Raw genomic sequence first — 14,790 nt, forward strand, 5'->3', positions numbered from 1 at the left:
AGCTCAGTAGGCGGTGCCTGTGGCTTAAGGAGTAGGGCGCTGGTCCCATATGCCGGAGATGGCGGGTTCAAACCTAGCCCCGGCCAAAAAAAAAAAAGAAAACTCATGAGCTCAGGTGATCCACCCACCTCAGCCTCCCAGAGTGCTAGGATTATGAGCTACCATGCCCATCCAGAGAGAATGTTTTTGTTGTTTTTTTCATGGAGCCATTATGTGTCCAGCATTCTTTAGCAGTTGTGTTTTTATCAGGGTTTGAATTCTACCCCTGTGGGTGGCTCCTATGGCTCAGTGAGTAGGGCGCCGGCCCATATACTGAGGTTGGCGGGTTCAAACCTGGCCCTGGCCAAATTACAACAGAAAAATAGGCGGGTGCCTGTAGTCCCAGCTACTTGGGAGGCTGAGGCAAGAGAATTGTCTAAGCCCAAGAGCTGGAGGTTGTTGTGAGCTGTAACACCACGGCACTCTACCGAGGGTGACAAGGTGAGATTTATCTCTAAAAAAATAAAAAATAAATAAAAAGATTTCTACCCCTGAAGTATCAAGGTAAGGAAAGAGAAAGAAAACATTCTTGATGCTGGAAGATGGTCTCAAGTATGTACATGTGCATACAGTGTATACATGTTGTTTACACTTCAGTGTGTTTGTTTGTTTTTTTTTTTTTAGAGACAGTCTCACTTTGTTGCCCTCAGTAAAGTCTGTGGGATTACAGCTCACAGCAACCTCCAGTTCTTGGGCTCAGGCGATTCTCTTGCCTCAGCTTCCCAAGTAGTTGGGGCTACAGGCGCCCGCCACAACACCCAGCTATTTTTTGGTTGCATTTTGGCAGAGGCCAGGTTTGAACCCTCCACCCTCCGTATATGGGGCCGACGCCCTACTCACTGAGCCACAAGCACTGCCCAGTGTGTTTTCTTTTAAAAGACAACTCTAAAAAGTATCCAATGTACTCAACCCTACAATGAAGCTAAATTATAGCTTTCACATGAAGACTGTAACCCAACTATAGCACAAGACTATGGGGAAAGGGCCAAGGAAGGGGAAGGGAAGGGGGAGGTTTTGGTGGAGGGAGGGTAATGGGTGGGGCCACATCTATGGCGCATCTTAGAATGGGTACAGGCGATTGCAGTAATGTACACAGCTATGATTTAACAATAAAAAAAAAAAAAATAGGGCCACGCCTGTGGCTCAAGGAGTAGGGCGCTGGTCCCATATGCCGGAGGTGGCGGGTTCAAACCTAGCCCCGGCCAAAAACCACAAAAAAAATAAAATAAAAAAAAAAAGACAACTCTATAGCGTATTTTAGTGAGTGAAGATATTTAGTATTTCCAAATTGCCTGTCTAGGTTTTTGTCTCATAGTTTGCTCCATCCAACTGATAAGGGATTTTTCTCCTCCTGGTCAGATTCTTGGTCTCAGGAATCAAAGAATGAATTCATAGACCACAGGCAAGCAGAAGTGATAGCGTGATGGTTTATTAGAAGATAGGAAAGCTAGGCCGGGTGGTGGCTCACACCTGTAATCCTAGCACTTTGGGAGGCCAAGGCAGGTGGATTGCTTGAGCTCACAAGTTTGAGACCAGCCTGAGCAAGAGTGAGACCCCGTCTCTACTAAAAATAGAAAAACAGGCAAAAGGATCATTTGAGCCCAAGAGTTGGAGGTTGCTGTGAGCTATGACAGCACAGCACTCTACCCAGGACAACAGCTCTTTGTCTCAAAAAAAAGAAATGGAAAGTTTCCAACAGTGGCCAGCTCTTGTAGTCTCAGCTTCTTGGGAGGATGAGGCAAGAGACTCCCTTAAGCCCAAGAGTTAGAGGTTGCTGTGAGCTGTGACGCCATGGTACTCTACTGAGGGTGACATGGTAAGATTGTCTCAAAAAAAAAAAGAAAAAAGAAAGCTTCCTGGGCAGCACCTGTGGCTCAAGGAGTAGGGTGCCGGCCCCATATACGGAGGGTGGCGGGTTCAAGCCCAGCCCTAGCCAAAAAAAAGGAAAGAAAGCTTCCAACAGGATGAATGGGTCCTGAATGGTTTGCCTGAGATAATGTTTTTCAAGAAAACAAAAAACTTGGTGGCGCCTGTGGCTCAAGGAATAGGGCGCCGGTCCCATATGCCAGAGGTGGCGGGTTCGAACCCAGCCCCGGCCAAAAACCACAAAAAAAAAAAAGAAAACAAAAAACTTGTTGGCCTGGTATACAGTGGCTCACCCCTATAATCCTAGCCCTCTGGGAGGCCAAGATGGAACAATCCCTTGAGCTCAGGAATTCCAAAACCAGCCTGAGCAAGAGTGAGACCTCATCTCTACCAAAAATAGAAAAATCAGGCATTGCAGTGGATGTCTGTAGTCCCCTACTCAGGAAGCTAAAGCAGGAGGATTGCTTGAACTCAGGAGTTTTAGGTTGCTTGTAAGCTAGGTTGATGGCACAGCATTTTAGTTTGGGCAACAGAGTGAGACTCTGTCTCAAAAAAAAGGAATCTGGGTGGCACCTGTAGCTCAGTGGGTAGGGCGCTGGCCAAATACACCCAGGCTGGTGGGTTGGAACCCAGACGAGGGCAACTGAACAACAATGACAACTGCAACAACAACAAAATAGGCGGCTGTTGTGGGAGTGCCTGTAATCCCAGCTACTTGGGAGGCTGATGCAAGAGAATCACTTAAGCCCAAGAGTTTGAGGTTGCTGTGAGCTGTGATGCCACAGTACTCTAATGAGGGCGACTTAGTGAAACTCTGTCTCAAAAAAAAAAGAAAAGAATCTGGGTTAGATCCAAAAGGCAGAGAGGTGGTGGTGCCTATAGCTCAGTGGTTAGAGCGCTGGCCACATACACCAAGGCTGGCAGGTTTGAATCTGGCCTGGGTCAGCTAAAATCAGCAATGACAACCGCAACAAAAACAGCCAGGCGTTGTGGCAGGTGCCTGTATTCCCAGCTACTTGGGGAGGCTGAGTCAAGAGAATCGCTTGAGCCCAAGAGTTTGAGATTACTGTGAGCTATGATGCCAAGGCATTCTACTGAGGGCTACAAAGCGAAACTCAGTCTCAAAAAAATAAAAGATCGTGGTGGGCGCCTGTAATCCCAGCTACTCGGGAGGCTGAGGCAAGAAAATCGCCTACGCCCAGGAGTTGGAGGTTGCTGTGAGCTGTAATACCACAGCACTCTAAGACTTTGTCTCTCGAAAAAAATAAAAGAACAGGGGCGGCACCTGTGGCTCAAGGAGTAGGGCGCTGGCCCCATATGCCGAGGGTGGCGGGTTCGAGCCCAACGCTGGCCAAAAATTGCAACCAAAAAAATAAATAAAAGTACAGGGCAACTCTTTAGTTCAGTCGTCATGGCACCAGCCACATACACCAAGAGTGTATGTTGGAACCCAGCCTGGGGTTGCTAAACAACAATGATAACTGCAACCAAAAAATAGCCAGGCCTTGTGGCCTAGGAGGGTAAGGCAAGAGAATCGCTTAAGACAAAGAATTGGAGTTTGCTGGGGGGTGCCTGTGGCTCAGTCAGTGGGGCCGGCACCATATACCAAGGGTGGCGGGTTCAAACCCTGGCCCAGCCGAACTGCAACAAAAAAATAGCTGGGCGTTGTGGCGGGCCCTTGTAGTCCCAGCTACTTGGGAGGCTGAGGCAAGAGAATAGCTTAAGCCCAGGAGTTGGAGGTTGCTGTGAGCTGTGTGATGCCACGGCACTCTACCGAGGGCCATAAAGTGAGACTCTGTCTCTACAAAAAAAAAAAAAGAATTGGAGTTTGCTGTGAGCTGTGACACTATGGCACTCTACCTAGGGCGACAGCTTAAGACTGCCTCAAAATAGGGTGGCGCCTGTGGCTCAAGGAGTAGGGCGCCAGTCCCATACGCCGGAGGTGGTGGGTTCAAACCCAGCCCCAGCCAAAAACCACAAAAAAAAAAAAAAAAAAAAAAAAAAAAGACTGCCTCAAAATAAATAAATAAATAAATAAATAAATAGGGTGGTGCCTATGGCTTAGTGAGTGGGGCACCAGCCCCATACACCGAGGGTGGCAGGTTTGAACCTGCCTTGGCCAAACTGCAACAAAGAAATGGCCAGATGTTGTGGCGGGCGCCTATAGTTCCAGCTACTCGGGAGGCTGAGGCAGGAGAATCACCAAGAGCTGGAGGTTGCTGTGATCTGTAATGCCATGGCACTCTACCAAGGGCAGTGAGACTCTGTCTCTAAAACAATAAATAAATAAAATGAAAGAACAGGAAATTTGGGCGGCGCCTGTGGCTCAGTGAGTAGGGCGCCAGCCCCATATGCCGAGGGTGGCGGGTTCAAACCCAGCCCCAGGGGCAGCCCCTATGGCTCAAAGGGGTAGGGCGCTGGTCCCATATGCCAGAGGTGGCAGGTTCATACCCAGCCGTGGCCAAAAAACTGCAAAAAAAAACAAACAAACCCAGCCCCGGCCAAACTGCAACAAAAAAAAAAAAATAGCCGGGCGTTGTGGCGGGCGCTTGTAGTCCCAGCTGCTCGGGAGGCTGAGGCAAGAGAATCGCGTAAGCCCAAGAGTTAGAGGTTGCTGTGAGCCGTGTGACGCCACGGCTCTCTACCCGAGGGCAGTACAGTGAGACTCTGTCTCTACAAAAAAAAAAAAAAAAAAGAACAGGAAATTTGTAGGGTCTATGAGTAAGGCAAAGGCAGGGAGACTTGAGAGGTAACCATAGGCCAACTGAGGCCCACATTAAGATGGCTGGATACTACTGTTAGGGTCTGTGCCACATGCTGTATCCTGTAGTGCTGGCCCATATGAGGGAATGTCCTCTTGCCTTTTACTTTATGCATTTCTTTTTTTTTTTTTTTGTAGAGACAGAGTCTCACATACTGCCCTCAGGTAGAGTGCCGTGGCGTCACACAGCTCACAGCAACCTCTAACTCTTGGGCTTACGCGATTCTCTTGCCTCAGCCTCCCGAGCAGCTGGGACTACCGGCGCCCGCCACAACGCCCGGCTATTTTTTTGTTGCAATTTGGCCGGGGCTGGGTTTGAACCCGCCACCCGCGGCATATGGGGCCGGCGCCCTACTCACTGAGCCACAGGCGCCGCCCCACTTTATGCATTTCTTGATAAGACTTTCTCCATTTAGTTCTTCAAAACAGGCTGGTTTCTTTTTTTTTTTTGTCACCCCCGGCAGGGTGCTGTGGCGTCACAGCTCACAGCAACCTCCAGCTCTTGGACTTAGGCGATTCTCTTTCCTCAGCCTCCCGAGTAGCTGGGACTACAGGCGCCCACCACAATCCCCAGCTATTTTTGTTGCAGTTTGGCCAGGGCTGGGTTTGAACCCACCACCTTCGGTACATGGGGCTGGCGCCTTATTCACTGAGCCACAGGCGCTGCCCAACAGACTGGTTTCTTAACCCTTGTTTACTCTGCATGAGGGCATTAAAATTGAGCCTCCTTTTGTTTTAGAGACAGAGTCTCATTTTGTTACCATCGGTAGAGTTCTGTGGCATCACAGCTCATAGCAACCTCCAGCTCTTGCCAGGGGTCCTCAAACTGCAGCCCGTGGGCTATATGAGGCGGTGTGATTGTATTTGTTCCCGTTTTGGTTTTTTACTTCAAAATAAGATATGTGCAGTATGCATAGGAATTTGTTCATAGATTTTTTTTTAAATTATAGTCCGGCCCTCCAGCAGTCTGAGGTACAGTGAACTGGCCCCCTGTTTAAAAAGTTTGAGGACCCCTGGTTAGGCGATTCTCTTGCCTCAGCCTCCAGAGTAGCTGGGACTACAGGCACCCACCACAACACCCGGCTATTTTTTTGTTGCAGGTTGGCAGGTTGGCCGGGGTCAGGTTCCAACTCACCACCCTCGGTATATGAGACCAGCGCCCTACTCACTGAGCCACAGGCGCCGCCCCTAAAATTGATGCACCTTGGCGGTGCCTGTGGCTCAAGGAGTAGGGCGCCGGTCCCATATGCCAGAGGTGGCGGGTTCAAACCCAGCCCCAGCCAAAAAAATCACAAAAAAAAAAATTGATGCACCTTTATGGGAGACATCCTACTGGTGGCCTCACCCAAAACCTATTTTCTCTAGGGCCTGATTTGGTTTGGCACAAAGGATGGAATGTGGTGAGTGCCAAACAAATCACAGAGACAACCCAAGTGCCCTTCCCTCCAGGCCTCTACGGGTATATGTTCTCACACACTGGCCATGACTGTCCCAGCTGAGCTGTTGGCCACATTGTTTCCAGTCAAAGATCCTCCAGAGGATTTAACGGGATGTCACTCCTCTTGGAACTTCCAAAGAAACTTTGAAAATGACTCCAGCTTTCCCTCTCCCCAGTGAAGCAGCTGAGGGTGGGAAGCACAATGATGCTCCCACTTTCCTGGTGGTGAAGTAGAAGGATTTTCCTGTGCCCTTCCTCCCTCTGACCTTCTGATTCTTGAAAAAGTCCTAAATTGGCCGGGTGTGGTGGCTCACGCCTGTAGTCCCAGCACTGTGGGAGGCCGAGGCAGGTGGATTGTCTGAGCTCAGAGGTTCAAGACCAGTATGAGCAGCAGTGAGCCAGAGTAAGACCCTGTCTCTACTAACAACATCAAAAACAGCCAGCACCACCAGAGGAAGAAGAAAATCAACAAAAAGGAGTACTTCAAACAAAGAAGAATGAACAGCCAACTGAAATTAAAAATAAAAAAAAAGAAAAAGTCCTGAATGGGTGACGCCTATGGCTCAAAGGAGTAGAGCGCCAGCCCTATATGCCCAAGTGGCGGGTTCAAACCCATCCCCGGCCATAAACTGCAAAAAAAAAAAAAGAAAAAGAAAAAGAAAAAGTCCTGAATTGGCTAGGGCACCTGTAGCTCAGTGGCTAGGGTGCTGGCCACATACACCGAAGCTTTCGGGTTTGAAACCAGCCCAGGTCTGCCAAACAACAATGACAATTACAACAAAAAATATCTGGGCATTGTGGCAGGCACCTGTAGTCCCAGCTACCTGGGAGGTTGAGGCAAGACAATCGCTTAAGCCCAAGAGTTTGAGGTTGCTGTGAGCTGTGACACTACAGCACTCTACCGACAGTGACATAGTGACACTCTGTCTCAAAAAAAAAAAAGAAAAAGGAAAAGTCCTGAATTGATACCTCCCCTTCTGGACCGGTCTGGGTGTTGGAAGCACCAGGGAAAGAAAGCCCTGTGTAGGTACCCACAGAAGTAGTGCCTTTCTCCAAACCAGCCAAAGGCCCAGCTCCTGCCCCTTGTGCGGTGGCTGTGTGCACTGCTCAGAGCTAGCTAAATTGAGCCTGCGGACAGCCTGGCCAAGAAGGAACCTCTCTTCTGTTGCATCAGATGCTGCTCTGAGGACTTGAGCCAGGAGCCTCTGCCAAGTCTTTAAAGAGCTGTCCCATTGATCTGGCTGTTGGCTGCATCAGCAGCGCTGAGGCAGCCTCCTTCAGACACTCAGGTTTCCCTCTTGAGACCTGGAATCACATGCCAGGGAATCGTATGGTCTCCCTTGGGTCTGGCACGTGTGGTGCTCTCTACACCTGTCTCCTAAGCCTGGGGTGTGGCCAGGGCTACTGTCACTTCATAATAGAATACAGCCCCCACCACTTGCAAGCAGCTAAGGTGCCAGCCACATACACCTGAGCTCTGGTGGGTTCAAATCCAGCGCAGGCCCACCAAACAACAATGACGGCTGCAACCAAAAAATAGCTGGGCATTGTGGTGGGCACCTATAGTCCCAGCTACTTGGGAGGCGGAGGCAGGAGAATCGCTTGAGCCCAGGAGTTGGAGATTGCTGTGATCTGTGATGTTCCAGCACTCTACCCAGGGCGACAGCTTGAGGCTCTGTCTGAAAAAAAAAAAAGAAAAGACAAGAAAAGAAAAGAAAAAGTGGCCTCTGTGAGCTGTGTGAGGCCAGGGCACTCTACTGAGGGCCATAAAGTGAGACTCTGTCTCTACAAAAAAAAAAAAAAAAAGAAAAAGTGGCCTCAAAAGCTATTGCTTACTGTCATTCAGTAAAACAAGGACTATGACAATGATGATACCTTCAGGGTTGTGAGGCTTAAATGTACATAAAGTGCTTAATAAGGGACCTCACTCAGAGTAGATGATTGCTTTTGCTTGCGGTTTCTTCCTGCTGCTGGTGCTTTTTATATATTTACATTCATATTTTCTCTCTCTCCCTCCTCACTACCCCGTCCTTCTAACAAAGCCACATCCATTTTGTAAGGGACTTTAGCTTATAAAACTGACAGGAAAGGAAAAATCTTTTTTAAATGGACATCACACAACCAACAGGCAGGGAGGCGAAGGGAGGGAGAGAACAGCTTGGTAACTCCATCCCCAGCACCATCGAAGATCACTTTCTCTTTAAATGCAAATTACCTCCCGCCAGCTCTGCTTCTGCCCCATCGAGTTCCAGGAGAGGGCGGAGGGCCTCGCACCAAAGGAAGCATCACTTGAGACCCCTAAGCTTCAGGTCAGTGGCCCCTGAAGGCGTGAGGGCGGGGACAGAGTGACATGGGTCTGACACTACAGGTCTGAGCTGACTTCTGAGCTGGGTGATCCTTTTGGTTCGTGGTTTGGAGACTAAGCGTAGGATATCCAGCCGGGCTCCCCTGCGGCTCCTGCAGGGTTGGGGGAGAGCAGGGGCTCCTGCCCCAGTTCTTTTAGCAGGTCTCTTAATTGGGTCAAGCTGCTGCAGGGACAGGCCGAGGAAGCCTCCTTGCTCCCTCCACATACCCCCTAGACCTATTCAGTCCAGCCAGTGTAAGGTCTCCGCCCCCCCCCCCCCCACCAAACCAGAATGCGTGATTAGGATTGGTGGTGGGAGCTGGGAGTGAGAGTCCCCAGAAGGGAGGACCCAGCAGACCTGAGGGTTGGCAGTAGAGGGTAGGGCTGGACCTGAGGCTGCTGAGCAGAGCCAGCTACAGGCGGAGCCATTGTTGTAGGCCCTGGCAGCCAGCTTTCTGACCACCCACCCCGCTAGCTGCTGGTGAAGCCCAATAGGACTCTCTTCCTGGGAAAAGTGAAGCAGCTGGAAGCAGCCCTGGGGATTTTCTGGGAATCCCTGGTGTTTGCCCTGGTGGTGAAGGTGGGTGGAGGAGGAGGGATACTAGTGTCTTAAGTAGCGGAGGCCACAATGAACTGCCCCATATGCCAGGGCTTCTGCAATTACCCTGGTGGCCGCGGCTTAACACTGGGGCCTCCCTGGGTGTTCCCATCTGCACCTGGGTCACCTTCCATGCTGACACTATTTGTCAGCACAGACACCTCTAATCCTCTGCTGGGCTCCTGCCAGCTCACATCCACCCTGTCTCTTCCAGTTTCCTCTGCCAGCCCCGCCTCCTAGCCATAGGGACCAGAAGCCCCGGCAGCACCAGGATGATGGAATCTGTCCAACCCTTTTAGGCAGGGCCTAAGTTTCAGGCAGATGGGGACTTAGGGTGGACCTTGGAAGGTACATCCATGATCCCAGCAGCAGGCACTGGCATCTGGCCCTGCCCCTCCTGTATAGATAAGGAGACAGAGGCCCTGACAGTGTGAGAAAAGAAGTTAGAAGGTCCCAGGGCCTTCCTTCAAAGCTCTCGGGGGCTGCTGGGTAAAGGGATAACTCTGCCTCTTAGGATCTCCGTAGGTTACTTCCCTCCCAAGCCTGAGGTCCAGCCAGCACCCAATGGATGATAAGAAGAAGAAACGGAGTCCCAAACCCTGTCTGACCCAGTCAGGCCAGGCCCCAGGCACACTACGCAGGGTCCCTGTGCCCACCAGCCACAGCGGCTCCTTGGCCCTTGGACTCCCTCATCTGCCATCCCCCAAGCAGCGGGCTAAGTTCAAGAGGTGGGTACAGAAGGAAAGCAGGGCAAGGAGGGAGGGATCTCAACTCTGAGCTGAGCCCCGTGGGGAGGGAGGCAAGGGTGCCTTTGGCCTTTAGTTACTAGCTACAATAGATGCCTTCCTTGGGGCTGGCCCCAGCTGTCTCAGGGGTCCTGAGAGCCCAGAGATGCTCACACCCAGCCCTACCATCAAATGTGGGGCAAAAAAGTAAGAGTGGGTCGCTGGGATCACATGGTGTGAGACTGCACCTCACAGGAGGAAAAGAGCAACCCTGCCAGAAAGTGAGGGTCAGAGAAGACAATTAGACACACTGGAGAGAAACTGTTCTAGGCTGAAAGGCTTGCCTGGCATAAATATGGAAGAAGGATATTACCTGAAATGTTTTGGCAACTACAGGTGCTTTTGGGCCCTGGAGTACCAGGGGACAGGAAACGGTGAGAGAATACCTGGGTGTAAATTCTCTGTTGTATTTGTTTTAATAATTGGGAATTTGTAAATTTGTATTCTACTCTGTAACATGTTCCTGTTTGTTCCTACTAAATACAATGTGTTCTTTCTCCAATTCTTCGAATAAAACCACTCTGTTTCCCTGTGGCTTCGCTCACCACCTGCCTGAGAGGCATGTTTGGGGAAGGCCATGGTGGGGTGTGACTGAAGCCCATGGCTCCAGTGAGAGCAGTAGGGAGCGCAACTGGAGAGGCAGGAGGGCCAGGCTGGCAAGGGTTTTCAGTGTTATCCTGCAGGCAATGGAACACTCAAAACAGTATTTATTTATTTATTTATTTTTGAGACAGAGTCTCACTCTGTCACCCTGAGTAGAGGGCCATGGTGTCTTCATCATAGCTCACAGCAACCTCAAAACTCTTGGGGTCAAACGATCCTCTTGTCTCAGCCTCCTGAGTAGCTGGGACTACAAGCACCTGCCACAATACTAGACTAATTTTATCTACTTTTAGTGGAGATGGGTTCTAACTCTTGCTGAGGTTGGTCTCAAACTCTTGAGCTCAAGGGATTCTCCTATTTTAACCTCTGAGAGAGCTAGAATTATAGACATGAGCCACCACACCCATCTGGCCTCTACCCCACTTCTATTTAAAAGCTGTTCTGGGCGGTGCCTGTGGCTCAGTGAGTAGGGCGCCGGCCCCATATGCCGAGGGTGGCAGGTTCAAACCTCAGCCCCGGCCAATACTGCAACCAAAAAATAGCCGGGCGTTGTGGCGGGCGCCTGTAGTCCCAGCTACTCGGGAGGCTGAGGCAAGAGAATCGCTTAAGCCCAGGAGTTGGAGGTTGCTGTGAGCCGTGTGACGCCACGGGACTCTACCGAGGGCGGTACAGTGAGACTCTGTCTCTACAAAAAAAAAAGCTGTTCTGAGGCTAGGTGGGTGGCTGTAATCCCAACTACTTGGGAGACTGAGGCAGGAGGATCACTTGAGCCCAAGAGCTTTTTTTGTTGTTGTTTTTTATTTAGACAGTCAAACTTTTGCCTAGAATGCTGTGACTTCATAGCTCACAGCAACCTCCAACAACTCAGGTTCAAGCCATCCTCTAGTTTCAGTTTTTCTATTTTTAGTAGAGACAAGGTCTCACTTTTGCTCAGGCTGGTCTTGAACTCATGAGCTTAAGCAATCCACCTGCCTGGGCCTCCCAGAGTGCTAGGATTACAGGCATGAGACACCTCACCCTGCTGTGAGCCACAGCATTCTAGCCCAGGTGACAGAGTGTGACTCTTATCTGAAAGAAAGAAAAGAGGAGGAAGGGGGGGGCAGAAAGATATGTTTTAGGGAGATAAAATAGCTCTGGTAGCAATAAAGGAGTAACTGTCCCTGAATTTACTGAATACCAGAGAGGACATATAACTCGCTCAGGGTCATGGGAGGGAAGGACTGAGGCACTCAGACCAGAACCCAGTAGTCCCCTTCTCGGTGTGGTTCTGGTTGTGTTATAAGTGGAAAAAGACTTCTTATTGACCACTCGCCTTCATCCTTCCTCTATCCTTCCCTTCTCTTTACCAATCCTGATGCCCAGGATAGGGCTAGAAGTACAAACATCCATTTATATTAGTGGGCTGATGAATTAATGCAGATCTGGGTGGTGCTTGGCTGCCCCCCCACCCCCACACCCTGTGACCAGGGTCATGTCCCTCTCACTCAGAGTAGGCAAAGAGAAATGCCGTCCAGTGCTGGCTGGAGGTGCAGGTGGCTCTGCAGGCACGCCCCTGCAGCACTCCTTCCTGACCGAGGTGACCGATGTCTATGAGATGGAGGGGGGACTACTGAACCTGCTCAATGATTTTCACTCAGGCCGGCTTCAGGCCTTTGGTGAGTCCTGGGGGTCTGTGGGTGGGGTTGGAGGGCCGGGTCTCTGGAGCAGGGCTGGGGCCAGGGTCCCAGGCTCCATCCCAGGATTCAGACCGTGGCTGTCCAGGGAAGGAATGTTCCTTCGAGCAGTTGGAGCACGTGCGCGAGATGCAGGAGAAGCTGGCCCGGCTCCACTTTAGCCTGGACGTGTGTGGGGAAGAAGAGGATGATGAAGAGGAAGAGGACGGGGTCACCGAGAGGCTGCCTGAGGAGCAGAAGAAGACAATGGCTGACCGAAACCTGGACCAGCTGCTTAGCAATGTGGGTCTTGGCTGGGTGCTTTGGTTCCTAGGGACCAGGGTTGGGGAGGCACCTATTCCCAAAGCCATTCCTTGTGAAAAGCTGGGGGTGCATGGATCCAAGAGTTCTATTTCCCCTAGAAGATGGCCCCAGAGCATCAGGGGTTTGGTCTGGTGGTCATCTTGACAGAAACCTTCCTTTCTCTCTTTGTTGACAGCTGGAAGATCTTAGTAATTCTATGTATCCTTTCCAAGGGACCTGACAGTGTGTGTGTGGCCCAGAGATGAGGTCAGTTTCCTCCTTCTCACTACCCTTCCAGAGTATCCACACATTACTAACATTCCTAAGTCTTGCAGTCCTACTGACAGGGAATTAGCCACAAACTGCCCCCACCCAGGGAGAGGAATAGAATTTCCCAACTAGGCGGCGCCTGTGGCTCAGTCGGTAGGGCGCGGGCCCCATATACCAAGGGTGGCGGGTTCAAACCCGGCCCCGGCCAAACTGCAACCAAAAAATAGCCAGGCGTTGTGGCAGGCACCTGTAGTCCCAGCTACTCGGGAGGCTGAGGCAGGAGAATCGCTTGAGCCCAGGAGTTGGAGGTTGCTGTGAGCTGTGTGAGGCCACGACACTCTACCAAGGGCCATAAAGTGAGACTCTGTCTCTACAAAAAAAAAAAATTTCTCAACTATTAGGAGATAAGCGGTTGCAGAGAATGTGTTTTACCTACTAATCATCATCTTTGCAAGTCTGTTTTTGTTTTTCAGAGTCTTGCTTTGTCACATGGGTTAGTGTCATGGCTTCAGCCTAACTCACACCAACCTCCCAACTCCAAAGCTCAAGTGATTCTCCTTAGTTTGCTCAGTAGCTGGGACTAAAGGCGCAGGCCACATCTGGCTAATTTTTCTATTTTTAGTAGAGACAGGTCCGGCTTTGCTCAGGCTGGTCTCAAACTCCTGACCTCAATAGATCATCCTGCTTTAGCTTTCTGGAGAGTTAAGTTTATGGGCGTGAGCCTTTGCAAGTACTTTAACTAACACCAATCCATGACAAAGCTTGTCCTCCAACCCTTTCAGCACTAAACAATTATTTTTACTAATTTATATTAGCTTGAGGCTAATATTTATTTGTTTGTTTGAAACAGTCTCACTCTGCCACCCTGGGTAGAGTGCCCTGGCAACATCATAGCTCACAGCAACCTCCAACTCTTGGGCTCAAGAGATCCTCTTGCCTCAGCCTCCCTAGTAGTTGGGACTACAGGCGTCTGCCACCATGGCCAGCTACGTTTTTTTTTCTTTTTGAGACAGAGCCTCAAGCTATCACCCTGGGTAGAGTGCTGTGGCATCACAGCTCACAGCAACCTCCAACTCCTGGGCTCAAGCGATTCTCCTACCTCCACCTCCCATGTAGGTGGGACTACATGCGCCCGCCACAACACCTAGCTATTTTTTCGTTGCAGCCGTCATTGTTGTCCGGCCTGGATTGGAACCTGCCAGCTCAGGGGTATGTGGCTGGAGCCACAGGCGCTGAAACCCAGCTAGTTTCTCTGTTTTTAGTACAGACAGGGTATCACTCTTGCTCAGGCTGGTATTGAACTCCAGAGCTCAAGCAGTTCACCCACATCGGCCTCTCAGAGTACTAAGATTACACACGTAAGCCACTGCGCCAAGCCTATTTTTACTCATTTAGACTACCATCCCATCTGTTTCCATCCAGCCAGAAACAAGCACAGGTGGCCGCCTCCCTCCCCAAACACACACAGAGTCTGGCTCAGGGCCCCCCAGCTCCTTTGACCTGCACGAGCTGATGAAGAGAGAGAGGGCGAGTGACCCCAGCAAGGAGGGCAGGTGGGAACCTCAGACCATGGAGGGCCGCGGAGACCTTCGTCCCCGCGCCTGTGCACAGCTGGGGAAATTAAGCCTGTGCAGGATGGGAACAGGACAGGGGTGAGAGTTAGGGCTGGGTCTAAAGCGTCACGACCCTTGACTGGCACAGACAGAAGCTGCACCTGGCCGAGAACGCCGAGCCGGAGGATCAGTCGGCAGCTTAGGTGCTGGGACGCAGGCCCAAGCTGCCCCTCTCATTCCTTTCAAACTGTGACTTTTTATGGACTTGAGAGGGTATTCCGCGGCCCCCCAGGTGCTATGGGGTTGGGGGGGCACTGTATGGAATTAAACCAGAAAGCAAGAAAGCGGCTCTGTGTCCTTTCTCCCTCCTTGCGCTTTTCCTTGACGGGGGCGCCCACGGCCCCGGGCTGCTGCGGTAACCGCCCTGCGCAACGCGCTTTTGGTTGGGGAGGTGCTGCTCAGGTGAGACTAGGCGGTCCCTTGCGGCTCCGAGAGTGGGAGTTGGGGCTGGTGCCGTTAAGAGTGCGGCGGTCGTCGGGACGCTGATAACCTCAGCTAGAGCGAGGTTGCGGTGGGTA

General features: G+C 51.0%; 1 protein-coding gene across 3 annotated transcripts; it reads left to right on the forward strand.

Moving 5' to 3' along the window:
- The first annotated feature begins 8,281 nt into the window (after positions 1-8,281).
- Positions 8,282-14,559, forward strand: CCDC28B (coiled-coil domain containing 28B). Of its 3 annotated transcripts, none has more exons than XM_053575586.1 (6): positions 8,282-8,413; positions 9,561-9,774; positions 11,923-12,089; positions 12,196-12,389; positions 12,586-12,656; positions 13,510-14,559. In XM_053575586.1, the coding sequence occupies exons 2-5, from the start codon at positions 9,611-9,613 to the stop codon at positions 12,628-12,630; spliced, it is 570 nt and encodes a 189-aa protein (XP_053431561.1). In that variant the 5' UTR covers positions 8,282-8,413; positions 9,561-9,610; the 3' UTR covers positions 12,631-12,656; positions 13,510-14,559. The 3 variants fall into 3 exon arrangements, 2 of the variants coding, with proteins under 2 accessions (XP_053431561.1, XP_053431560.1); XM_053575585.1 differs by having other exon boundaries at positions 12,586-12,608; positions 14,361-14,559; XR_008376844.1 differs by having other exon boundaries at positions 8,283-8,413; positions 12,586-12,688; positions 14,361-14,559.
- Positions 14,560-14,790: the final 231 nt, after the last annotated feature.

The sequence above is a fragment of the Nycticebus coucang genome, chromosome 22 (assembly GCF_027406575.1).
Source record: "Nycticebus coucang isolate mNycCou1 chromosome 22, mNycCou1.pri, whole genome shotgun sequence".
NCBI classification, from domain to species: domain Eukaryota; kingdom Metazoa; phylum Chordata; class Mammalia; order Primates; family Lorisidae; genus Nycticebus; species Nycticebus coucang.

Bases quoted from the DNA above. Each gene is read 5' to 3' on its own strand.
- CCDC28B (XM_053575585.1), top strand. From the start codon at position 9,611: ATGGATGATAAGAAGAAGAAACGGAGTCCCAAACCCTGTCTGACCCAG. The intron at 12,090-12,195 runs GTGAGTCCTGGG...GTGGCTGTCCAG, and splicing joins AGGCCGGCTTCAGGCCTTTG to GGAAGGAATGTTCCTTCGAG. The intron at 12,609-14,360 runs GTATCCTTTCCA...TGACTGGCACAG, and splicing joins GAAGATCTTAGTAATTCTAT to ACAGAAGCTGCACCTGGCCG.